Source organism: Lethenteron reissneri, chromosome 40 (assembly GCF_015708825.2).
Source record: "Lethenteron reissneri isolate LAM-NWPU_2019-01 chromosome 40, ASM1570882v1, whole genome shotgun sequence".
Taxonomy (NCBI): Eukaryota; Metazoa; Chordata; class Hyperoartia; order Petromyzontiformes; family Petromyzontidae; genus Lethenteron; species Lethenteron reissneri.
The window spans coordinates 12,011,398-12,039,332 of record NC_083818.1 but is presented as its reverse complement, the minus strand read 5'-3'; the positions used below and the strand labels follow the sequence as shown (position 1 = coordinate 12,039,332).

General features: G+C 52.2%; 1 protein-coding gene across 2 annotated transcripts; it reads right to left on the bottom strand.

Annotated features, from left to right (window-relative positions):
- Positions 1 to 2: 2 nt before the first annotated feature.
- On the bottom strand, positions 3 to 27,935 carry LOC133352470 (adipolin-like). Of its 2 annotated transcripts, none has more exons than XM_061568133.1 (8): positions 26,618 to 27,935; positions 16,623 to 16,748; positions 14,448 to 14,559; positions 12,336 to 12,559; positions 4,907 to 5,015; positions 4,672 to 4,762; positions 3,740 to 3,818; positions 3 to 1,716 (listed from the first exon to the last, which is right to left on the bottom strand). In XM_061568133.1, exons 1-8 carry the CDS (start codon positions 26,888 to 26,890, stop codon positions 1,618 to 1,620), a joined length of 1,113 nt encoding a protein of 370 aa, XP_061424117.1. In that variant the 5' UTR covers positions 26,891 to 27,935; the 3' UTR covers positions 3 to 1,617. The 2 variants fall into 2 exon arrangements, with proteins under 2 accessions (XP_061424117.1, XP_061424118.1); XM_061568134.1 differs by having other exon boundaries at positions 12,336 to 12,556.

Sequence of the window (27,935 nt, the reverse complement as noted above, 5' to 3'; positions counted from 1 at the left end):
TCTAGCAATTACACTGTGTTTATTTATTCAGTACAAATTAAATGTTTAAAAGGTTACAGGGCGAATAAACATCGGAGAGTGAGAAATAATGTTATATATTTTTCGACTAACAACTGCCTTGTAATGTTATTAATACATTTTATTAATAATTTTAACTTAAAAAAACATGGTAATGTCCCAGACACGTATCTCATAAAAGTCATAAAAGGTATTAAATTATAAAAACCTGTCGATCGTCGTCATAATAATAATAATATACTTTTGTTCCAGCGTACGTTTTGTAGTCTTATTTTCGTTAGCATATACGGAAAAAATATTATAGATAATAAAAAATATTTTTTCTACTTAAAAAAAAAACATTTGTGGCAATGTTTCCAGTTATACGATGGCCTTGTGTGATACAGGTTTACAGCGATTATCATTTTACTATTAATACAGACAATGGGTACGGTTCAGGCTATTCCATAACGTGATTGTACAGACATGATACATATACGTGTCACATTTGTTCTCTTTTCGCCGTTTACGTATCAAAGTGTGATTTCGGTTTCAACGTTCGGGTAAATGCTCGTAAACGTGCATTTTGAACGTTGCTCAGTGAGCTGCGTGCACTCCGCACAGAGGCACCGACACCTTCGTTGTGTCAGCCAGGTTTGGGCCTCATGTAGTCGGCCGAGTCGCAGCACAGAGACGACTTTCGCAGGCGATGCCAGTCCCACAGCGCTTCCTGTCGCTTCAAAATCGCTTGCGATTTTCACGTTGGCAAAGTCACCGAGATCTTCCCATTGGTCTCGAAGTACAGTCCTCCCTGTGGGTCTTGATCACTTTGGGCTTCCTGCAGCTCGGGCCTTCCCGTGGGCCTCGTAGCACAGGACTTCTTTGTCCATCATCCATCAGTCAGGGTTTCTTGTGGGCTCAACTTATTGGACCTTTCTCATAAGCAGGCATAGTCAATCACACTAAAAATTCCACCAAGCCAAACAGGCCATCTCGTCTGCCGAAACAGTTACCCAAGTCGCTGGGGCCTTCACTCACCCTCCGTTTGTTCACTTGCGTCCAGTAGTCCCACGTGGTGGTGAATCGTCGTGTTTTCACAGTTTTTATTCGATTAACTTTATAACTTTTTTTTTGTCGTGCAGCAACAGCCGTAGGTTCCTTTGACTCTTTTTATTTCCCGTTTACACGACGGTTGCTTGCTCCAACAACGTCCGGTTCACTGGAACACCTGTGACCATTTGCATCACTCTTCGTCCAACTTTGTCCTTGCCCACGGATAGCCAAGTATTGGCCACCGAGGGACAGAAGACATCTCTAATCCAAGCGCCGTGCCGTCCGGACTCGGGAATCCGCACACCGAACCCCGGCGGTGTTGGCGACAGAAACACTTGGGATGATTTTGCTTAATGAAGCACGCGGAGTTCGCGTAACGTTGCGTTATCAAGACAACGTCGACACGACTCGCGCGCGCGGAACGTTTTGAAGTCGTAGCGCACGGGGTGGTTCCGATCGTTGGGACGTGCTCGTCATTCTCCGATTTGTTTGTTTGTTCCCGAACAGCGGAAGCGTCACCTCGAGCGAGAGCGCGTGCCAGGGCCTCGCGTGGCGCGCGGGCCGACGCTATACCCCGACGAGGACGCCCATGAAGTCGGAGCCCTTCTGCACGACGATGGCGGCACCAGCACTGTTCTCCACGCTCACGGACGTGTGCTGCCCGACCTGGGAGCCGGGGAAAGCGAACGGCATGAGTCCGAGGGATGGCGACGCAAAGACGGGTGAAGGAGTGAGAGAGGTGAACGCACAGCTGTCGAGGTGTATACGCGAGTTTGTGATCGTCGTCGTCGGCAGCAGTAGGAATGGCGTCATCGACGATCATTGTCGTCGTCCGTGGCAGTAGTAGCAGAAACAGCAGCAGAAGCGGTATCATTATCAGTAGCAGCAGGAATCAGTTTTGCAGATGTCGTCACATCACCATCAGAAGTAGAAGCACTGCAATAAGCATCATCATGAGCGGCAGCATCAGAATTAGCGCTATCGTTACTATCACTCATCAGATGCCAACATCAGTATCATCATCTTAAACATCATATTTACATATCCTCGCCTCTGTCCGTAAAGTACTCTACAAGTGTCCTTATCAATAAACCCTGACACTCATTTTAGACCCAGAACAATTGAACTGTTATGATCACAACACTCCATTGCAAGATTTTTCCAACGCTGATGTTCACAAACGTACGCCATCATTCGATATTGGCATTAGAGATGTGGTTCAAACATGATTCTCGATGTAAGAATGCATTTTTTGGTTTTGTTGGTATGATTTGTAAGTCCCAATTGTCAGACACGGTCTTAAACGTACGAGCTCTTCCAGTCATGCACAGCTGCGGTCACCTAACACACACGGTAAGAGGATTTAGAGGGGAGACGATAGACATTTTGCGAATGTCTCCCATTGTAGATACTCTGCATCGATTCGTCACCAATTACGTCCTAAATTCCTGGGACCAAAATCACCCAGAATGCGCCAATCTCAGAAGCTAAGTCGGGGTTGAGCCTGGAATGTGTTTGGATGGGCGACCACCTTGCACAACAGGTTGCTATAGGCTGCTGCAGGGCTACGTGGTGAGCAGCAGGGTCGGATGTGTGCAACAAAATCCAAGGTTGCACTGCACTTCCACGCTCCCTGCCTCCGCCCACCTACTTTCACCAACTTGGCGAAGGAGCTCCCCGCAATCCACAGCACGTGGGAGAGGCCCTCATCCAGCAGTGGATTGACAAAGAGGGCTGAACATGAACGCACCCCAGTTGGTGTTTCTGCCGACAAGGCGCGTGACTGAGTTTTGCGTCGCTAGAACACCTCGTCAGGAAGCCGTGCGACGTGGGGGGATCTGGCGCTGACGTGGACACCGCAGAACTACGTCCGACGTCGCTTCGCTCGTCTCCTCTCTCCGGGCCACGAGAGGGCGCTGGCTCACACCTCGTGGGGTCCTGCGCGGCTCTACCTCTGGACCCGACCTCACCACCCGCTTCAACAGCGGCACCTTACCTCCAACCGCGTGCTCACTCACCGCACGCTCTCTCTCACCACGTGCTCTCTCACAGCGCGCCACCCGGCGGGTTTACGAACGTTGGCCTTTGCCACTGGGGTAAGCGGAGTTTAGTGAAACAAAACGAGTATTAGTGCTGCGGTGGGAGAGAGTTGAGCGAGAGAGTGAATGACTTGGAGGATCTTTACGTTATAGGAGTGGGATGGGGGGGAGGAGGTCGTTACTCCAATTGCGTGGTTGGCATCACGCGCCAGACGGGGATTCCACTCTCTGAGAGGTGCCAGGGCATCGCCAAACCAACTTGTGTTTCATCCTCAGACAGCTCAGCTTTAGCTGAATTCAGCGACAAAGAGGTAAATTAACGTCATAGGTTTCTGTGCAGTCGTTGGTGATGTGGAAGAGACCATTGGCTCACTACATTCCAAAGCTGGGTTAAGCTGAATTTAACACCAAAGTAGTCCTGAAAATAGGTAAGATCTGATTTTATGCAGTCGCAAGCGGCCATGCCTCCACCATCAACTTGATTAACCCAAAGACCCAGTTTGAGTTCCGTGCGGCTAAACCGGGACTCAAACCCAGACTGTCGTCGTACTCGAGCACGGAGCCCTTGGGGGGCACCTTCCCGACGTGTCCCAGGCCTCGCGCCGCCCCGCCGGTGCCAGCGCGGGCTTTGGCCGGCGTGGAGCACACACCTGTAGCTGGAGCAGCCCCTGCAGGTGCAGCGTGAAGACGCGGCTGTTGCTCTCGAGGCCTGATGCCGTCTCCAGGGGCCTGCGGCACGGACCGCGGGACGGACAGGACACGGCGCGCACGTCAGGGAGAGCAGGAGGAGGAGATCGCCGCGGTGGCGACGCGGAGTGCACAAGGCGTCGCTGAAGCTGCCACGTTTTCTGGGAGGCCTCAACAGGGACGTGCCACTGCGCGGGCTGGCAGCGCCACCCAATGTTACATGGGCACGCCCACTCCATCGCTAGCCCCGCCCACAAAGTGAGAGTGGCCTCCAGGCTCTCTCTCTCTCTCTGACGTCGACACCAACGCATGCTCGTAGGGCCCCACTGATCTGCCAACTCTGCCCAATACCCAGTAAGCCCCACTCAAATATCGATGCTTCAAAACAATCTTGAGCAAAGCTTGAAGGAGTGAGGGGGAATGAGTGAGAGCAGGAGATGAGCGAAAGAGAGTGGGAGGTAGAGTAGAAGGGTGAGATGAGAGTGGAGAGTTGTAAAGGGAGGGAGGGAGTAAGATAGTGGGATGGAGTAGGAGAGAGTGGGAGTAGGAGGTGGAGAGCGAGAGTGGGGGGTGATGTGGGTGCAGTGGTGCAGCGGTTAGTGCGCTGCGCTACGAACCCCGTGACCCGAGTTCGATTTCTACTCACGGCCAGCACCGGTCATGATTATCTGAACTGGTGCTGGGCCTCCCCTAGGTCGACTCAGCTTCAACTGTGTACCCGGTGTGGTGTGTGAACATCGCCACGAGGGAGACAAAGGCAGCCGGGCATGGTGCTGGCCGACCCACCCCCTCGTGTGCTGCGACAGCCTTCATTAGGTGCTCGCTAACAGCACTTGCCCCAACAGTCTGTTAAGGCCACACGGGGGATCTTTGTCTTGTTGTGGGTGAGACTCACGCGTGCCGGCTGCACTGCGAGTCGATGCAGATGTGGACGCGCACGCAGTCTCGGCCTCGCAGGTGATCCTTCCTCCGCACATCCGAGCCGTCTGGCACACGCACACACACAGTCACCGCCATCGTCACCGCCATCGTCATCGGTACTAACAGCAGCATCATCACTGTCACCGTGTCTCCTTGTCCCCCGCTTCCCCGCGTCCCCGTGTCCCCCACGTCCCCGTGTCAGCCCGCACCGATGTGGATGTTGGCTGAGAACTGGTAGATGCCCGAGATTTGCGCCGTGTAGTGGCCCGAGTCCACGTCCATGCCTCTACCTCGCACGAACCCTCCCGCCGAGGGCAGCTGCAACGACACAAACCACAACAACAACCACGAGTCCACAGGTGAGTTTGCCGTGACAACAACCACGAGTCCACAGGTGAGTTTGCCGTGACAACAACCACGAGTCCACAGGTGAGTTTACCGTGACAACAACCACGAGTCCACAGGTGAGTTTGCCGTGACAACAACCACGAGTCCACAGGTGAGTTTACCGTGACAACAACCACGAGTCCACAGGTGAGTTTGCCGTGACAACAACCACGAGTCCACAGGTGAGTTTGCCGTGACGTTTTCGGTCGGGCCATGTATATCGCCGGCCAGATGTTGTCATGTAAACCAGCCAAACAATTTGACATCTTCGGTGAGTGCATGAATAAGCGAGTGAGCGAGCGAGCACGTGATTAAGCGAGCGAACGAGTCGGTGGTTATGTTGAATGGGATATTTGATGCATCTCAAAGTTTATTTCTTGAATCTGTGGCCCCGGGGAGCTGCGTGGGCCCCCCAAGTTTTTGCTTGGCATGCTTTGAGCTCTCGCCACCACCACCGTTCCCACAGCGCCACGAAAGCCCAGCAGCACGGCCGCACGGTCGCGTCGTGGCGATTCCCACGCTCCCACGGACCAGGCTACGGGCCAAACCAGCTGCAGGCCTCCAGCCTCGCTAGAACCTTTACGTTGCCTCTCCATCACCGCCGATTTCGACCACAACTGCAACCTGCGTGAGCACGAGCCACCAGAAATAAAGTAAGTGAAGTAAATAAACGGCAGTTTTGCCGAGAAGAAGCCCACACGCTCGGAACGCCAAGCGGCAAGCAGCGCTATCGAAGATGTAATGGACGAGAGAGGACACGTTTCTAGAATAGAGCGATAAGAGACGGCGATGATGGTGGTGGGAGGAGGGAGTTCCCAGGTGGAGCAGGGCAAGGGGAGAAGCGGAGAGAGCGGGAAGAGCGACGACCTGCGGTGCGAGGGAGAGAACGCTTCGTGGCCGCGGTGGAGGTGCGCTCAGTAGCCCCACGCGATTGCGCTGTGGGTAGGGACTCTGTTTGGCCACGGAAATGTGTGTAACCATGGTAAGTTTCTACACATGGCGTATTGTATACACAGTGTGTTCCATATATACACACCGTCGTACGTATACAAATTACGTATTGCAAGTATACACATTGTGACCTCGTTTATACACATTACATGCTGTATTTATGTAATGTCTATTTAAAATTTACATTATGCACGTTTAAATATTTTCACTTGTTTACACATCAGTGTAACATATTATGCTCTTTAAGCATCTGACATATGCACTGCATCGTATGTAAAATGTACGCAGTTCGTACACAACACAATACATCTGAAGGCTTTCGTCAATAACACCCATCCTTGCCAACATAACTTTCGGCTTAATATAAATCGCCCATCTCTCTACACTAATTGTAGTATTATATAAACAATTTGACATTATTTAACATTATTTTATTATAAAATGAAGCGCATGCTTTCAACACCACATTCCCCAAACTCATCGACTGCCCCTGGCATTTTGCACAAATGAAACACAGAGACACACAGATTATTCATACGCATCGCCGCCGCTTCCAGCTCACACGACCCTCCTCCTCCTCGTCCTAAGACACAAACCGGGAGATAAACATAGCATGCAGGAATGAATCATTAGCAAATGATTAATTCTTTAAATACGCTCATTCGCTTCCTCCCGATCGCGGCTGTCCAGTTGTCGCGTGGATGTTTATCACAAGTTCTGGTATTTTTATGAAACCAACGCCAACGGAAGCCATTCATTTCGAGTGGTGGCAATTCCACATTCCCATGGCGGAGCCCAGTCTTAATAAGACAAACACCCGGTGTTTACTTTTGGGACTTGTTTTCGTGAACATTACTAAACTATGCTTTCACACTCATACTTTTATTATATTGACAAAGAATCGTTCTGCCTCGTGTTGTTTTATTTATTTGTAGTTCATATTCCTGTCGTAAAAAATTCTGCACTAAACATTCAGGTCTCCCTTTGGTTTTTTCGGTAAAGTCACGTAGGTACCTACCAAAGAGTATGGACCCTTGCAGTCACGAAAACTTCTCAATGGGCTCTGGTTATAATGGCAATAACAACACAAACTACAAGAAGACTAAAACATCAATGATTGGGCTCATGACAAGGATGATTATCGTGGTGATGATGACGGTGGTGTTGCAAATAACAGCTGTGATGGTTCCGATGATGATGATGTGACGACGAAAGTAATGATTATCAAAAGCATGTTTTTGTTTGCATGTTCACCACAAGTAGTGTGGTTAATGCAAACAGGATTCCTTGCAAAAAGTTTCTGTTTGGTGTTTGAACATCTTAACACAACTGTTTTGTTGCCAGAAAGGGTAAAACCTCTTCTTATATTTTGATACTGGCAATAAAGGTCTCATCTTCTAGCAATGACGATGTTGATAACTATAGTGATGATGATAACGATAGCAATGACGATTTATTATTGGGTCTTTCGGTAAAGTCAGTTCAAAGAAAATAATAAAAAATAACAGAAATCTACGACGTTTCGATCGCAACGCAAGCAGTGCTCTTTCCGAAAGACCCAAGAATATGAATTCCTGCAGTCACGAAAGCTTTAAGTCAAGCAATGACGATGTTGATATCTCTAGTGATGATGATGTTGATATCTCTAGTGATGATGTTGATATCTTTAGGGATGACGATGTTGATATCTTTAGTGATGACGATGTTGATATCTCTAGTGATGATGATGTTGATATCTTTAGTGATGACGATGTTGATATCTTTAGTGATGATGATGTTGATATCTTTAGTGATGATGATGTTGATATCTCTAGTGATGATGTTGATATCTTTAGGGATGACGATGTTGATATCTTTAGTGATGATGATGTTGATATCTTTAGTGATGATGATGTTGATATCTCTAGTGATGATGTTGATATCTTTAGTGATGATGATGTTCATATCTTTAGGGATGACGATGTTGATATCTTTAGTGATGATGATGTTGATATCTTTAGTGATGATGATGTTGATATCTCTAGTGATGATGTTGATATCTTTAGGGATGATGATGTTGATATCTCTAGTGATGATGATGTTGATATCTCTAGTGATGATGATGTTGATATCTTTAGTGATGATGTTGATATCTTTAGTGATGATGACGATGTTTATATCTTTAGTGATGATGTTGATATCTCTAGTGATGATGTTGATATCTTTAGTGATGATGACGATGTTTATATCTTTAGTGATGATGTTGATATCTCTAGTGATGATGATGATATCTCTAGTGATGATGACGATGTTTATATCTTTAGTGATGATGATGTTGATATCTCTAGTGATGATGATGTTGATATCTCTAGTAATGATGATGGCTATGACGGGCATTGATCCTGGTCAGGAGTTGAACTCGAGTCGCCGACTAGGGCTCTCCACGGCTCTCCAGGGCTCTCCACAATTAATCCGCGCTGGCTTTAACGTGCAAGAAGACATTATTTATTTATTTCGTACAATACACATCGCATATATTTGAAATGACAACGTATTTACACAGAGAGTCGCACTTTATTTAATGCCCGCTTAAGCTGATCTCTGGTTATTGTCGGGGGGGAAAAAATAAATTACGTCAGCACCCGAAAGCTCCCCCACTGCTCCCCCAACAACAGCAGCAGCAGAGGCTCCCTCCCCGTGATCCCCTCTCCCCCCCCCAACATCCCCTCCCGGACCCCTCCGGCCCCCGCCCCCCCCCCCCACGACGCGCTGCCCGAGAGACTCGTCACAGGGGCCGCACCCTGAGATGCGCTCCGAGGCCCTGCAGGGCCCCGGCGTGAGCGGAGTTCGTTTCGCGAGCGGCGACGGAAATAGCAAGAGAACTGGATTCTCAGCAGCGAGTGGTGGCACGGGAGCGCGAAGGTGCGGTTTGTGCATGCAATGTGTATATAAGTGTCAATTGCTGAATTAATTTGAGCACGAAACATGCTTTGGTGCCAAATGTCTGTGCTGTGCGGCCAACGCAGCCCGGCTGATGTGCCACAGTTGTCGTTAGCATCGGCCATCGACCACTCGCGACTGGGTGAAGGCCTCGCCAAGATACCGAAATCCCTCTTACGGTCCCGTGCTGCGGATCGTCTGTCTCGCTGCAGCACGCGAACCGCTGTCATTTCTCACTCCATCTCCGTAGCGGCCGTGCTTCCGGGCATGCCCTCTGCTATGGCTGCCAATCCATCCAGCAGTCTCATCCATCGGCCGTCATGCCATCAAAGCAATGATGTGCCCTGACCGGAGCCCAATTACCTTCCTTAATCGTCAATGCAATCGATGGCTCTAACTTGCGTACGTTCTAAAGTCCACTGTCCCTGTTTCTCGCGGCAATTCCCAGCACGCGCCTCTCCGTGCTTCCTGGCGCACTCCATACGTTTACGACACGATTGAAGATGTAGCTGTTGGGCCACAACAGGAAAATGCACGCCAAGGGCTGCTTACGAAACTGCAAACTGGGATCAAAGTAAGGCACTATGTAAGAGCTGCACGGCTCTATTCGAAAACTAAATTGGATGATGGAAGGCAGCAAACATTCCCAGGTCCTCGTAGCACCAAAGAACACGCTCCTCGGCAAAACGTCGCGTTGCACCATTGTTTTCTGGCCCCTGCCATGGGAACGTGGAATGCCCAGCGATGGCTCAGGGTCGCCAACGCAGATACCCACCATTCCACTGATGTTTTTTTGTGAAGGCACACCAACTTTGGCTGTCCTCCGTACCGTCAGGGGCACTGCCGTTTTTGCAAACCCACGAACTGAGCCGCTGGGAAACGTCGCTCGCCCGCCGCTGGCTCGAGAATAGAGGCCCACGCACCGCCTCGTCGTGATTCAGACAAGCCCTCGGGCCGTCACATTTAATCCTGGCAGGAGATACGAACGCGGCGGCACTGGAAATGTAAATCCAACCGAAGCTCGCGAACACGACTGCGTTGCAGGCGAACGGCAGGCCGCAGAGCGACAACGCCACGGGCGGCCTTTGGCGGGATTATCCCGGAGTGTATCTGAGAAACGACTTTCCGTACTGGTCGTTGGTTTTTCCCCTCTCCGTTTCAAACGTCGCTCGAGCGGTCCCCAGGAGCCGAGCCGCGCGCGTCGCTCGCGAGCCCCGTTGAGCGGAGCGAGCGCTGCGCCCTCCGGACACCCGTGCGGCCTTTGATGGTAGAATTAAGCCGGGAGCTCATTACTCTGCTCGATAAAAAAATAAATATTCAGCTTGTCTGGGCAAGGAATGCAGAGTAAAAAAAATCGCAGGAGTAACAAAGTAAGCCCTGAATTAATCAAAGTGCGCGCGTGTGCGCTGTGAAAAGTACGCGTGTGGAGCGATGACCCAGTGGCTAGCACGCTGCACTGTGAACCTGCGCAGTTTTTAATCACTCGTTTCTTTAGAACTGATTTCTTTTAGTTTTTTGTCCTTCCCCCGCACCTCCGCTTAGCGCGGTTGGTTACGTGCGGTGCGAAAGAAGTTTAACATACGTGCAACCTGGTGACCTGAGTTTGACCGACACTGTGGGGCAGCCTCCATCCAGCAGTGGACTGACAAAGGCCTGTACATTACTATTATTAGTATTATATAGGATGTACCATGAATGTGCGTGTCTATGTAGGGTAATTATTGATCCCCATCTTACCGAGAAAGTTCATTTATCAGCGAATATCTCAAGCAAATCATAGGATTTCATTAGATCGGCACTGGCATTCCGTGTGGCAATCTCGGTGATTAATCAGCATTCATCATCGAGCAGGGTTCATAGGGAGCTGCTGTGCTTACACCACCGCACGTCATCTTAATATCGCGATCAACGTACGATCAAAAACAAAGGCGCCATTGTGTATTGGAGCGATACCATCGTTCGCCAATATTATGATGTTAAAAGAGTTACCCTTGATTGTGCAAAGTATGGAGCGCTAGGGGGTGGTTGGAGGGTGTGGGGTTGGGGTGTGTGGGGAGGGGGCGGCAGACCGGGGGGGGGGGGCTGGTGTTTGACGTTGCCCGCCGCCCCCCGTGGGCGGAGGGGAGCCGACAGGTCGCAACGAAAAACCGCCAGGACACCACTTTCATCCCCAGCGACGCGAAGAGCGCGATTACGGGATCAGCGGCGAGGAACAGTCGCGCGCGAGCAGCGCCGTAAGTCAGAGGCGTGCGCAGTGTCCCCCCCTCCCGCTGCCCCCCCCCCCCGTGCCAAGCCACCCTATAGATAGTCGCGACACGACACCCGCAGCCCCCTCGTCGCCCCGCTGCCGGATGGAGGCCCATTGCACTCCCTTGAGGTGGGCTGGTGAATGGTGGGCAGCGTGGGCACGGAGACTCAGCTGCCCTGCCCTCCGCTGCCCTCCGCTGCCCTCCGCTGCCCCACCGCGTAGCCCCAGTGGCCTATAACAACCTGCTGTGCGTGGTGGTCACGCATCCCGAGCGCTGCGATCTGACGAGATAGGGCGCATTCCACGTGATTAAGTCGTAGGTTTACAACGTATACTTGTGCCCAGCATGTACACACGCAGGCTTCCCACACTCTGTGTGGTGGTAGTAGATGTGTTCTAACAAAAGGGCACACAAAGCGAAACCGTGCCACAAGACAGCTGCCTGTCGAGTAGCGGGCACAGTACGCACAGACTACTCACACAGAGTACGCACAGAGTACTCACACACAGTACGCACAGAGTACTCGGACACAGACTACTCGCACACAGTAAGCACAGAGTACTCACACACAGAGTACTCGCACACAGTACACACAGAGTACTCACACACAGTACACACAGAGTACTCATACACAGTACGCACAGAGTACTCACACACAGTACGCACAGAGTACTCACACACAGTACGCACAGAGTACTCACACACAGTACGCACAGAGTACTCGCAATGTCCCACGCCCAACCGCAGAGCCGCATGCAGAGTGAATTCATACCGCATTGAGCCAAAGGTTGGCCACATATACGCAAAATCGCACAAACCGAGCACGCGTAGAGCGAGGGCAACCTGTATTCCGTATCGCTCCCCTGGTTAGAGCGAATGTAGCACAGCACAGGTACAGCTCTGAGTACGAGTGCATTAAGCCCCGCTCGCGCCGTGGTGGCAGGGGAGTGGGCAGGCCCTGCGAGCGGCAGGTGCGGGGTCAACGTCGTTAGGGTCGAGGTAGGCCGCTGTAGGTGTGGCTACGTGAATGTGGGCGGTTGAGCCTCCCAAGAAACTCGGTAGTTTTATCAACCCGGCCCGGCACGCCGCGAGGGGCGCGAGATCCGTGTGGAGAGCGAGAGTCGGCGCTCACCGCGAGGAAGCCCCTGAGCTCGGCGGAGGAGCGTCGCTCCACCGTGGCGTTGCTCCCCAGCTTGCAGTGGAACGCCTCCTCGAGCGCCCGCGGGAGATCGGGCAGCAGCACGGCCGCCTGCGTGGCCGGGGCCAGCCGCCACTGCTCGGGTCCTCGCTGCTCCCCGGGGAGGGCGGCCCGCGGCTGCAGGAGCAGCGCCGCCGCACGGCGCTCCGCTGCGTCTGCTCCAGAGACGATGGAGACGCGGCAACGGACGAGGCGGAGAATAAACGACGCGTTACAGGATCGGCGCTTTGCTTCCGCGCGCGAGTCGTCGTGGTGGTCGTCGTCGTCGGTCAGGAGCTATCAACGGCTACATCTGCTGGCTGCCACTCTTGCCAGATTGCGGTGGCCTCGTTTAGCGACGTGTCCTGTGCTCAAGCCGCTCAGTTTTTATTGACGGCCGACGATGTCTTTAGCTTTCGTTTGATCTCAAATCCACGTTTTCACGTCACTGTCAGTCTAATTCCACCCGTGCGCCTCTCTGTGCTGCTCTGCGCACTCTCCAAGTTTGCTTCATAACTTAAGAGATTCGTTGCGGGAACAGAACAGGAGGACACAATCCAGCATGTGGGCCCAGACAGCGGGGAAACGTTACTTTTTATTTTGTTGAACAAGAGAGCACGAGACGACGATGATTCTCGCTTGCGAGAGTATTTTGCGGTGTCATTTTTCGAACTTGGCAAAATTAGACCCCCAACGCCAGCACACAATGGGCTGCTCTTGCGAATGACGTCGCACGATGTTGGAAATCCACTGAGTGAAGCGGACGATGTGCAGCATGCGCACGGTGAACATCACAACGGCGGTGTCAATCGGGGCGGACGCCAGATTGGGATTGCGAGCATCTGCAGTGAGCGGAGGCCACTGCACCGCCACTGGGCCACCGCTGAAGCCTCGCCGCCCACAGCAACGCAGCGATGTGCCAAGAGAAGAGAGTGTCTTAATCGGTGCCTACTATCTGCTATAATCACAATTAGATTAATATACCGCTTTTCATCAAGGATCTCAAAGCACTGTACAGGATACAGCAGCAGCAGCAGACACTCAGCATAAAACTAATTATATAAATTCATTTTCAGAACCCATTTAGTAAATGAACTGAAGGTTTAATAAGTGGAAGCGTATAAATAGGTTTCATTAAAACATGTCCACAGACTCAGAGATGCTGGTTTCACATGGAAGAGTGTTCGACAGGCTGTTATGATCGAGATGGATTAGAAAACACACGGTGATTGACGAGGGGAATGGAACGTTTCGTAAACAACAATAATCATTATAAATTATAATTTGGATGTATATAGCTTCAGAAATAAATGATATATAAAAATTTTATTTTATTTTTTTATTTTACCAGGTGAGGCCCACTGAGCTATGTAGCTCTTTTTCAGAAGCGGCCTGGCCACAAATGAGAGCTTAACGAGATGTGGTGTATCACGTGGACATGTATAGCAGCTAAATACTCTAAGACTCATGTTGATTCTAAATGTGGAGGGAAAAACTGGCGGACCCGGAGAAAAATCCACGCCACCACGGGGAGAACATACAAACTTCAAATATACAGGCATTAGGGTCTGGATCAAACATACGACCTCCTGTATACCAGGCGAGGTAGTTAACATCTCCTAGCCACCGTGGTGCCCGCAATACAAGAGGACCTCCAGATGTTGTACAAGGCGAGCGTGTAAACCATTTCCACAAATAGTGCAAACAAATAAACACAACTATATAAAAGTAAATAAATAACCCAAATGGAAACGTGAGTAAAATGTAAAAATACCCATTTAAAAGCACCGTTAAATTGCACCGTGATGGTGTTTGTTCGGCACAGTACTCTGTGTACACCTTTACTTTCTCGCTGAATTAAAATGCAATTTATTTCACCGTCTCGGTTACTCCGTTTTATATTAACTTGTTATTGTTCCCCGTTTTGTAACTACACAGATTACAGTTTCCCGATTGTTGTGTCGGCCATGGGGGGGGGGGGGGGGTGTTTAACCATACTTCACCACACTCGTCAGCGCAGGGCTGTTCCGGATATCGCTCGCTACCGATGTGGCAGACATGGCCTACCTTTCACCATATCCTTGAACTCCTTTATCAGAGCGTCCTTTGTGATTCTGGCTCCTGGGGGGCCAGGAGGTCCTGGGGGGCCCGGAGGTCCAGGGGGGCCGGGGGGCCCCGGCTGTAGGAAGACGCGCGCGCAAACATAAGGACGCGTGTTTACACTCGTCCACGCACACGGACACAGCAACAACAACAACGGCAACAAACGCCGTGGCCCACGAAGTGGCGGTGACCTTACCACGGCATTTTTGCCAGGCTAGGTGCACTTTGAGGTCACGTGGAGTGTCAAAATGCTCGCTGGCAGGAGGTCGCACATGCACAACACGACTCAAATGTACGCAAGTCCACAACGCATATGTACAATTACACGTGATGCACCACCAACACACAAAGGCACACATGCCTACTGCTGCCGTTTGCGGCACACAGACCACTCGACGAGCTTCAAACTAAGGTTCTTGGGGATATGTGAAGAACCGATCAGCATTTCACGAAGAAGTGCATTATGGTGCTCTTCCTGGAAATGCTGGTGGGTTTTTGTTCACAATTAAAGTTTCTGTGTTGTTGTTGTTGTTGGAAACTTGTGGATTTCGGGGTGGGCCTGTGCCATATATTCCGTTCGGACAGTTTTTTTTTCGACATTTACAGGTTCGACAACAAACGACAACGCGACGTTTTCACAAAGTACTCCCTTGAAACGCGAGTCTCTCGCGGGAGGGGACAGGCACAGAGACGCTCCTCCGGGCTACGCGCTGCCACCTCGCCAGAAACGAGGGCCGTTCCTAATCAGGTTCTCATCTCGCTGCCGTGCGAATTATTGTCGAGTGAGTGATCGTAAACAGATGGCTCCCGGGAGGATGAGAGTACATGCGTTGCTAAATCACGAACGCCACCACTCGGTGAATCTCCCCGACGATAAACGTCCGTTTAGCGCTTCCATAAAGGATCGGTCGATGGAGGAATGGAGCAGCTGCTATACACGGCTTCCACAATCGCCAGCTGTTGGCTCAATACACTGGACAGAGATCTAAATAGTTTTTAATACTTTTTACATTCAGCCATACTTAAGATGCAGGATTTAAATGATAAACAATGTTAAGTTTAAGTCCATCAGCCTCTCGGCTTTCACAGCGAGTACTAGCCAGCAGCATTTTCTCAAACGAGCGAACTTGGGACCTCTTTCCACTGAGTGCGATTCTACTCAAAACATACATTTTTGGGCGGTCCAAGTCCAACCTACAGGATGGCTTTTTGAATGTTTGTAGTTTTGAGGAAAGACGTGAGCATATTAGTGCCAAATTCCTAGCCCTTCTGTCACAATTGTTGATGTGTATTAAATATATCACATCCACTTTACGTCATTCGGACTACAATGAAAACAGCCGCGATTTCCTCGACACAAATTACGTCACCTTTTTCAATTTTCTCAACTTACCTGCCAACTTTAGTTTGACGCCCCAGCAATGTGAAGTTAAATCCTGCCCCGTACGCAAACACGTTCTTAAAACAATAAATAGGCCAAACATCTCAACGCAGGACCCTCTTGAAATGGAGTGTTTAAACACACTACTTTACCGGCTTATCAGTATTATGTTTGTGGCTTAGCGAACATCTGGAGACCAGGACTTGCACAGTGTTCCGTTGGGAATCAGCAGTGACATCATCAGGTCAAAAAGCAGAGAGCCACCCTGTTCCTGTCCCACCCTTCTCAAGTCAAGACTCACACCATTCGCCTTGCAATGTATCATCCGACAAGTTTGTTATTTTAGTTGAGAGCCAAATCATTACACAGTTATAAATCCACCGAGCCAGAATTGCCGAGATCCTGGATTTAAATCTGGGCTTCAGCCCGCTGTGATTCAACCGGCTTCTCAAGTTTATTGCTTTGACGGTCTCAGGCCGCTCACCAACGACTGCACAAATTAAACGCATCGTTTTAAATGTGCCTCTTCCGTTAACTTGGCAAAAGTTCAGCTCTGAGAATTAAACAAAGATATTGGGATGACTGCCGATGCGAGAAAAAAAATTTCTGCAGCAGGACATGTGGGAGATGCCTCGGAAGGGACCTTCAGAAGCACTTCTGCGATGTCTGCTTCTGCGGGCCATTCTCCTACACGCAGAGTCGGTGTGCCACAGTTAACTGCAACATTTCCACACTCGGGGCGGGGGCGGGGGGCTCACCAGCAGGCGACTGCGCCTCTTGTCATCTTTCTTGCGCTCCTTGTTGGCGCCCTCGTGCGAGTGCTGGATGAACGAGATCCACGTCCCGTGCGGATCGATTCGCACGTTCTCTCGCGAGTCCGACACCTTGGGGCGGGGGGAGTGGGACGGGGTGCAAGATAGCACAGTCACACAATGCTGAGTTTGTGGGTCTCTCTGCAAAGTCCACAGGTTTCCGTGCAATTCTGCAGAATACATTACGTTGTGGATTTGTGCAGCGACTAAATACGGCCACTTATCACGGCGACGTATAGGAATATTTATTTTATAAAGAGGTGCTCAGTCACAGGCTGAGAAGAGGAGGAAGTGTCTTGAGCCTGGACTTCAACAGCACGGCAAGGGAGTTCCAGGCAATGACGGCAGCAGAGAAGAGGGAGCGACCCTCCCCACTGAGCTAAGGTTGACATGCGCTTGGGTTTGCTCCCAAAAGCCCAGCACTAATTCATGGAAAAATATCCCAATCACAAAGGCCCTCTTAACAAACGCCATGAGCTTCGGCGAGGCTTTCCTGGGGTATAACGAGCATTGTGATGATTTAAATAATGCCCGTGTGGTCACATGGCCAATGCCACTGCTGCTGCCACCACCACCACACCTCGCCGTCACTTCCTCCTGAAAGACCTTGCGACAAATGTTGCAGGACCACTCTCAAGAGTCTCGTCAAAACCACATCTGGCTCGAGGTCTTCGTGGTGGTCACCAGCCCGTGTGGTGACCACCAGAACGAAAACGATTAGCGGCACACCGCACCTCGTTGGATTTCCACCTCCGGGCGAGGCAGCTGAAATAACAACGCGAGCTTCTTGAATCGCCTCCCCACCGCCTGTGTCCACCCAGCGGTAGGAACGGCGACCACCAAAGACGGTCGACCAAAGTTAGTCGACCGGCGGGGCCCCGTGCGGTCGAGATAACGCGTGGGTTCCAAATACCGTCTCTGCGAGGGCCTCTCTCGGCTGGAGGCCGTTCCGCCAGCAGTGGCACGCACAAGCAATTGCAGGGCTGCACCTTTACCTCGTCTAAAACGAAGCCTAGAGCAATCCACACAATTATTGATATGTTTTATTTTGATTCCCCTACTTAAACACTTGCTGCCGTTCCTTCACCAGTCTCGACCACCGGCCATCATCCCTCATGACCATTTATGAATAAACATTGTTTAATGGAGTTGGCCAAACATTCCAATATAGGATCGCAGAGCTTGGCCAATTATTGGCGTCGGTTTTGGCTGCCTTCCCGCCTGTCTGTGGTTCCCCATCCCTACGAGTCATTGTCACATCGAGTGAACGAAAACTGTGCAAATTATGACATTGAAGATATTGTAAACTATTGTTAATGTGCTGCACATGAGCAGACGTTCAGGTCAATGTTTAATCATCCCCTCCACGAGGGACGGGGGCTGCCAGCGCCGCTACCCAGAATTCTCGGCGTCTCTCACGGCCGCGTTGCGTCGATCGGACCCCAAGGCCGCCAAGGAGTCGGCAGTCATCGCGTCGCGAGGCCAATGTGGCGGCGAGCGGGCGGCTAAAACAACGGGCGCACCGAACGGCTCAATCGAGCGACCACACTCTCAGGCTTGACGGCGCGCACAGTAAAACACGACGGCCGCGTCATCGCGCCGGCACCGGCCGCTTACATTGCCAGTTTTTGTTAAGTTGTGTGCTTTTTGGCGGCGGGCTAGATGGACACTTAAGGGGGGCGGGGGGGGAGGCCAATGAAAGCATTGGCCCTGGGGGAGCGAGCGAGCCGGCGAGCGAGATGGTGCGGAAACCAGCGCCAAGTTTTTTTTTGTGTTTTTCCTCTCCAGCGAATCGATTTTCGTGGCTCTGCCGATCACATCGTGCCGTGGGCGCATTCAGAATGCTCGTTTATCCTTTTATGAAAGTCTGTGGGTTACCTGCTTGCCGTCCAACGCGGTGACGGGGGGACGGACGAGAATGATTTAGACCGACTTCTGCAGTAGGAGGGAGACGGACAGTTAGGTAATGATTTATTTAACCAGTGGAAGGAATCCACGGGCACAAGATGAGTAGGTTTTGAGCGGTTATCTCTTCGGGCAGGAGACCAAGAAACTGGAATTCAAACGTGAGATGCGTACAAAGTGTCATCCAGCGACACGACCACCGAGGCCACGCGATCACCACCATGGCTCCCGTTTCCATGAGCTTCATCACACCCTGTTGCTTCGGTCTCCCCGACGGAGCTGCACGAGTTCTCTAATCCACGCGTCGCTCTTCGTGTCTCTCGATGCCATTCCCGGCAAAGATCTCCGCGCGCTTCTTTGCGCACTCTCCAGCTTTTGTTTCGTCCTCTTCATCGGTGTTCACGCTTCTCCCATCCCTCCTCCCCACCGTGGGCAGCGGACGGCGCGGGCGCGGCACGCCGCATCTCCGCGGGCCGCGTCCCCGTCGCGACCGGCGTGGCGCTCCCGCTGGCCCGCGACTAGCGGCCGCCCTGGCGCCCGGCACGAGCCGCGTGTGCGGTTACGTGACGGGCGCAGGTTAAGACTCCGTTTCGGGCCTTCCAGCCCCACACTCCTCGCACCGCTGTGCGGAATCGCCTCTGCCAAGTACGTGAAATAACACACGGTGGGAATTCTAAATTTTTTCATTATTTCACCGGGTTCCTTTAATTTATCGTTTCACTCCCGGAGCCTTATTTGGCCGATCGGCCAGACGGGGCCGGCGATCGCGGTTACGCAAGAACGCGCCGAGCTCCGTTACCGCGACAGAAATAAGTAAAGGCGCCGATGCCGGGCCCCCTTAGAACCGCCGTGGTCACAAATAAATATTAGATCGAATTTACGGTGTCGGCGGGGAGAGCCAAATGCCAACAATAACTCTAGCCGAGAGCGGCTGGGAGTAGCCGGCTCTCTTACATGCGCCTTGCACACACGGACCCACCCGCACACACCCACCCACCCGCACGTACGCACGCACACACGCACGCACACACACGTGGGTGCCCCATAAATGGGTTCTGGCACCTGCCTACCTGTGCGAGAGCCTTTCCGTTCGGGCTCGCGGGATGAAGCCGTGCAGTGTTGTGAGCGCCGCTCACGCACGGACGGCAGAGCGGCGGCGCTGTGCACGGTGTCGCGGGGCCCGTGAGCTTAGGTTCAGCCTAACGGGCCCCCGAGCGGCAGTCAAAAGCGCTGCTCGCCGCGTCCGTCTGCGAGCGCGATGGGTAGATGTTTCCCAGGCCGTGGTGGCACCCTCTCCAGGGCAGAGAGCCGGAGGCCAGGACTCGGTTGTGCGAGCGACTCGGGTTTGACCGCGTGTGCGTAGCGGCCAATGGGCGTAGCCCGAGAGCGCGTCCATCACGGAGATGGAGCCGTGGAAATCGTCTCACGTCCAGGAACTACGCGAATGGCTGCGTCGTGGCACCACGACAGATGGTGATCGGCTCGGGGAGGCCTTAATCTAGCAGTGGATAAGTCGCGGCCAACGGTGATGATTGGTTTCATTGTTCACGCGATAGAGATGTACGACCGTGCGGGACTGAAACAGCAGCACAGGTTTGTTATAAATGGCTCGACTTCAGATGGCGAGTGGTGGGGAAAAGCGTGGGTGGGTACCCCCACCTCTTACAAGCCATCTGACCACGATGGAAGAGCAGGCCAACATATCCTCTCTCGAGTGGAGGCACTTCTGCCAGCAGTGGTGCGAGCTGGAAATTGCAGGGATGCGCCTTTATCTTTTTACATTTTACTACAAACTGGGGGTTCTGTACTGGAAATCAATGTTCCCGCGTGTCACCATAGCTCTTTTAACGCTCCTTAACGATTAGCTTTACACAAAAATACAAAGGTCCCCCGTATAGCCTGAACAGACTGTTGGGGCAAGTTCTGTTAGCGAGTAGCACCTATGAAGCCTCACGAGGGGGTGGATGGGTGGGTGGCCAACATTACGCACGCCCAGCCACCTTTGTTTCCCCAGTGGTGATGTTTGCACATCGCACCAGGTACTCATTTGAGGCCGAGTCGATCTAGGGGAGACCCAGGATCGGTTCAGATAATTATCAGTGGTGTTGGCCGTGGGCAGGAATCAAACTCTTAGTGCGGCACGCTAACCGCTCCCGAATTCCCCTGAACAACGCAGCACACACGCAGACACCACCGAATACACCACCAAATACACCACCAAATACACCACCGAATACACCACCAAATACACCACCAAATACACCACTCAGTAGTCCTGCATTCAACAAGCACACGTCGCTGAACACGCGCGCGTGTGCGTGCGTGCGCGCACGTACGGACAACTACATACACCGCATACCAGCAGACCGGCATAATTGGCATACAAACGAGCAATGCAAGCCCATGTATAGAGATTGTCTGGGGTCCATTAAATGCTGCCTGGCAGCACTAATTGCGTGTGCGTCTGATAAACACCGCCGCCACCGTGTCTACACGAGCAGACACGTTCGCCGTTGGAGCTCAGGGTAGGCCACCACCTCCACCAACAACCTCCACCACCACCTCCACCACCACCACCACCTCCACCACCACCGCTGCCGCAACCCCCACCGGCACCAAGGCAACTTTCACCACCGCCGCCGCCACTGAAACCTCCACAGCCACGACCGCTATGGCCAGTGAGAGGTCAGTGAGAGGTCAGTGACAGGTCAGTGAGAGGTCAGCACTCCAATTCACAGCTGTCGCTCTCCAGTGGCCAGTCACCTCCTCACCACTCCATCGCTCGTCACAACAACACACTCACCCACTCACCACTCCATCGCTCGTCACAACAACACACTCACCCACTCACCACACTGCAGCTCACAACAACACACTCACCCACTCACCACACTGCAGGTCACAACAACACACTCACCCACTCACCACACTGCAGGTCACATCAACACACTCACCCACTCACCACACTGCAGGTCACATCAACACACTCACCCACTCACCACACTGCAGGTCACATCAACACTCACCCACTCACCACACTGCAGGTCACATCAACACACTCACCCACTCACCACACTGCAGGTCACATCAACACACTCACCCACTCACCACACTGCAGGTCACATCAACACACTCACCCACTCACCATACTGCAGGTCACAACAACACTCACCACACTGCAGGTCACAACAACACTCACCCACTCACCACACTGCAGGTCACATCAACACACTCACCCACTCACCACACTGCAGGTCACATCAACACTCACCCACTCACCACATTACAGGTCACATCAACACTTACCCACTCACCACACTGCAGGTCACAACAACACACTCACCACACTGCAGGTCACAACAACACACTCACCCACTCACCACACTGCAGGTCACATCAACACACTCACCCACTCACCACACTGCAGGTCACAACAACACACACCCACTCACCACACTGCAGGTCACAACAACACTCACCCACTCAACAAACTGCAGGTCACATCAACACACTCACCCACTCACCACACTGCAGGTCACAACAACACACTCACCCACTCACCACACTGCAGGTCACAACAACACACTCACCCACTCACCACACTGCAGGTCACAACAACACACTCACCCACTCACCACACTGCAGGTCACAACAACACACTCACCCACTCACCACACTGCAGGTCACATCAACACACTCACCCACTCACCACACTGCAGGTCACAACAACACACTCACCCACTCACCACACTGCAGGTCACATCAACACACTCACCCACTCACCACACTGCAGGTCACAACAACACACTCACCCACTCACCACACTGCAGGTCACAACAACACACTCACCCACTCACCACACTGCAGGTCACAACAACACACTCACCCACTCACCATACTGCAGGTCACATCAACACACTCACCCACTCACCACACTGCAGGTCACATCAACACACTCACCCACTCACCACACTGCAGGTCACAACAACACTCTCACCCACTCACCACACTGCAGGTCACATCAACACACTCACCCACTCACCACACTGCAGGTCACAACAACACACTCACCCACTCACCACACTGCAGGTCACAACAACACTCACCCACTCACCACACTGCAGGTCACATCAACACACTCACCCACTCACCACACTCCAGGTCACAACAACACACTCACCCACTCACCACACTGCAGGTCACAACAACACACTCACCCACTCACCACACTGCAGGTCACATCAACACACTCACCCACTCACCACACTGCAGGTCACATCAACAACACTCACCCACTCACCACACTGCAGGTCACAACAACACACTCACCCACTCACCACACTGAAGGTCACATCAACACACTCACCCACTCACCACACTGCAGGTCACATCAACACACTCACCCACTCACCACACTGCTCCACTTTGGGATTCTCTCCCATCATCGTTATCTCTTTACCCCAGCTCTTACAAGAACCTTGCCCAATTCAACAAACGTGTAAAAGCTTTCCTACTACATCTTAAATCGTGCCGTTTGTTGCTGGCCGTTGGACACTGTGGGCCAGTCCCCAGCAACCGTGATAACAATCCACTTCCACTCCGACAGTGATCCACCAACCCCCCCCCCCCCCCTCCCGAACTCGATTCCCAGCCAGGGGCCGCCAGACAGCAACACGGGTCGCGAGTGCAACCTGCGGCCACCTCGGGCCCCCCACTTCACCCAACCGACCGCGAGTGACAGCGGTTTTGTGTTTGTGACATCGCCCCTCCTAGACGCCGGGGCGTCTTGGAGGGCCTCGATCATGTTGCTGCTGCGAGACATTTCCACGTGATAAGCCACTTTGTTGAGCTATCATTTGGGGCCATGTCGCTTCTGAAAAAGAGCTACAAATAAGTTGATACCCCAGTGGGAATAACCTGGTAGGATTGTGATGGTTTGGTTTAATTTGTTTGTGTTTGGGTGATTGGTGTCTTGTACTTGCTGAGCTTCCGAGAGCTTGACACGACCGGGCACATTCGGGGCGAGTTGGTCACAGGCCGCGAGACCGCCGCGGCACTTGGGAGCGGAATGTTTGAGAAACAAAAAAAGAGAAAACCAAACTGGAACTCGCGTTGGAAATGTTCTGATCAGCGCTACCTGGCGACGCATCTGCCCGGTGCCATTCATGAGCCGATGGTCATTCCTCTGAATGTCAAGTGTTACTTTCTTTCTCATTTTTTTCTTATCTCGCTAATTCGGCCTCAAAGTATGCAGGCCGATCCCTGCATAGGGTCACCGATGTCAGTCTAAGACGCACGGTGCACACAAACAAACCCCATCGACTCTCGTCTCCGTTCACGCGAGCTCTTGTAACAACCACGCTCAACTTAAGGCACGTGTCAACTTTCAGCCCTTACAACGTTCATTGTGCTGCTTGCTGCTGGCCGCGTTGTGTTTTGGGCTTTTTGGGGCCTCTGCTGTGATCGACAGAAATAAATAAGTACACGCTCTGACCGAAGCAACCTCAATGGGCCTGGACCTCGCCAGATCTTGAAAGCTGAGTCGGCTTGAACGAGGATAGGGACTGGATGGGAGGCTGCCTGGAAATACAAGGTGCTCAACGCTCTTCAATTGGTTGAAAACATCTCAATATATTGAGGAGCACAGAGCTTGGGCAATTGTTGGCATCGGCTCACCGCGTGGCTGCTGCTGCCTTGCCCATTCGTCTGCGGTTCCTCCTCGAGCCTCCGAGTCGTCCTCTCTCTCTCGCTCTTGGAGAGCGAGGAGTGGACGCGGTGCGGCGGCGGTGGTGCAGCGTTTCGAGTTGATAATTATTATTATTAACATATTTGATCAAGGACGCAGTCTACGTTTCCATCTTTCACCGTCGCTCTCAGCCTCAGGAATTCACCTCTGATCTGACCATGCTGCTGCTCTCTCTCGATATGGCGTTGAGCGGGCTTCATTTCTCATGCGATATTCTCTTCCCAGGTCACCGGTCGTGTCGCCGTGGTGCCCAGAGGTATACTGGACGTGGTGTGCCGAGTGCATACAGATTCTCTGCCCGACGTTCACGAATGCCGCCGGTGACTAAACCACCCATCGGACCCCAGAAGCCAAGCAGGTTTAAGCCTGGATAGTGCATAGACGGGGGACCACCACGCATCAGCAAAACAATCAAGAGTTTGCTGCGGAACACTTCGCGTGATGCAGAGGGCAGTTCAGCCAAATGCAATGTTGTGCTGTACTTCTGTGCTGCCCGCCTTCACATAACCCGCGCCGACCAGCGTGGTCACGTGTAGACGGCAGGACATCAGAGTACCCAGAGAAAACTCAGCAGCGTACCCAAGGGGAGCGTCGCACAGATGGATTCAAGAATATCTAGTGCTGTACTGTCATCTCCTGACCACCTTGCAGCCTGCTGGTGCTACGCACCTGGACTTTAACGTTTTCCTAATTAGAACACTTTAACATTTCTGGGTTTTGACTCAATTTCCACTCATCAGTGAACTGGAGCCAATTGTCGGCTAACCGATGGCTCCAACTCACAGCATCACGGCTGGGGGGGGGGCGGCAATTTCTTAAAGAGCAAAACAGCCGCACACATTCTCCCGTCTGGGAGACACAAGACGCCAGGGTGTTGTTTATAGTTTAACTTAACCCGTTGTCTTTATTGCCCAAAGCCCCCCCCCCCCCCTCTCTGTATACGCGACGAGTATTAAGAAACGCGGCAGAACGCTCCCATGGAAGAGAAACGAGTCACAGACAACAAGGCAGGACCCTCTTGAACAAAGAGGCCTTGAATAGTCGACGAGCCTTCCCAGAAATAAACGAAAGGGAACGCATTGTTCCGACTCGCCACTTTGTGGGAGTTTAACAAGTTGCCCGAAGCCTACGGACTATGCCCCTGCCATAACAAGGTGGAATTTCCGCACACGGATATGACGATCTCGGCTTACGATCACGTCATCCTTCAATGCTGCCGGTCTCATCGAATCTCGGAAGCTAAGCGGGGCTGAGACTGCTTTCGTGCAGGACTTGGATATGCGATGTGATGGCATTGATGTCACGCGGTTGTGTTTGCTTCGTTCCGATTTCGATTTGCCGCTTCGTGTGTACGTACCGTATGGCGAACTTCTTTCGCACAATACGTAGCCATCCGTGCTAATCGGAGGTGCTTCATTACTGCACTCGACTTTTATTTTTAATTATTTTGGTGACAGCCCAGTGCCACTTGCAACTGAAACCTTTCCTGGTCGATTGAGTTCTCAACACCCCGTTCACACAAACTTGCAACTTGATATGCGGTGTCGTAAACTTGGGTGGGAGGTGGCCACGAGATGATGGTAAAAGAGTGGATTCTTGAATCTATCTGTGCGGAGCTTTAACTGCGACACCCCCCAATATGTGTCTTACGGGTCCTCCAGTTTCCCCGCACAAGAGACGAACCAATGGGCACACATCCCTGCGTAGCAGGACCCTCCTCGAAATTAGTCTTGAGACTCAGGCTCTCGAGGTTAAAAGGGCATCTGGGTTATATTAGCAGCACTGCTGTTCTACTCTTGATGGTGCCGAGAGGTCTGGATGGACTTGCCCTCGCCATAGAAATGAGGACTGCTTCACCAATGGACTTAGGTGCCCCCAGCGGACACGAAGAGCAGGCGGAATGAAGACAATCGTCTGTGACGTGGAAAATATTTCATTGTCCGGCACACCACATCATGTCCACCTCTCGCTATATACACATGCCCACTCCCGTTTGCAAACGACATCGACAATATTCATTGTAAATGTAACCCCGGACTATGACTGTAACGTGTGATTCTGGACAGTGGAAATATCCTTCACGAGTTAGCCACCAAGCGACCTCTGATGCAGCAGCAGCAGCGGAGCAGAAGCATCATCATCAACATCGTCCGAGTCATTAGACGGACAATGTTTGTGCAACGTGTCATTGTGGCAACCGAGATCCGTGCTGACGAGATGTCCCGTGATCTTAAGGGATTATATCTGTGGGGAAAAATATTGTAATGGCCAAAAGAATCGTCAGCCTCACCTCCTCGCTGTTGGGTCCCGTCACGTTCAGGGCCTCGGTGTGCTGCTGGTTCACATCCTCGGAGGTCCTGAAGCCTCTATCGCCTCCTCCTCCTGCTGCTGCTGATGCTGCTGCAGGCCTTAACCCCCCGTTCCTCCGTCCCCCCGCGCCTCCACCGCCACCACCACCGCCACGCCTCGCCTCCACCACCACCAGCGTCGTCTCTCCCAGCAGTAGCAGCGCCACCAACATTACCAGGGGCAGTAGCAGCTCGAGTCGCGACCACATCGCCATCACGACCAACACCACGCAGCCCTCTCTCGCTCTTCAGAGCGCTCCAGCGGCGATGGGGACTGCAACTCTGCCGACTCCGCAGATGATCGTGGTGGGATGATGATGATGGTGGTGGTGCCGTGATTATGATTGTAATGGCTATGATGGCGATGATGGTTAATTTGACGGTGGAGGTTCAGGCTGCGCTCAACGTGTCCTCGTGAGCTCCACGCGTGTGACTCCTGACATGGCTTCTCAACAACGTGCTGGTCGCTCCCAGGAGAATGATTTTAATGTAGACAAATTGTAGAACAAAACTAAAACCAACACGAAATGAAAACAAATCTGAAAGCGCTTTCAGTTTCACGCGAGCTGCATTTGGGATATCAACAACGACACGGTGACGACGGAGTTGGACTGGATCCGACGGTACGTGCTGACGGCCTTGACAAGTTACGGATGGCGATGATGATGCTGTCGATGAAACTGAATATCAGCAGTCAATGGCTCTCAGTTCCGCTCGGCGTTAATGACTTGAGGAGAGAGATGGAGAGAGAGAGAGCCCTCGTACGCGCTCAACCCGCCGAGCTGAGACGGCACGGTTCTACTCCACAATGCTCCTCTGTGCGCGAGACGCGCAGCGCTCTCCCCAGGGTTCACGAGGTTCAGATGTCGCAGATATCTCTTCAGATGTCCCAGAAATCTCTTCAGATGTCGCAGATATCTCTTCAGATGTCCCAGAAATCTCTTCCTCCGCGCGTCGAGGCCCTTGCCGTCGTCAGCGTCGCTTTGGAAAGCACTCGCCGCTCATCAGGACCAGGACGAATGCAACAACATCTATGAGAATGGATGAACAAACCGGTCACGAAGAGCGAGACAATTTCAATACAATCCCAACGTGGCTCTGTTCGTCACGCTAATCTTGCATCTCTCTGCCTCTTTCTCTCTCTCGTTCGTTCCCCGCGAGACGGCTGCTGCACCGATCCTGCTTGTTGCGTGGAGCCCACGGGGCGCAGACTGATGTGCGATGGGTGCGCTGCTCACTGGACATGCGGCGGTCGTGGTG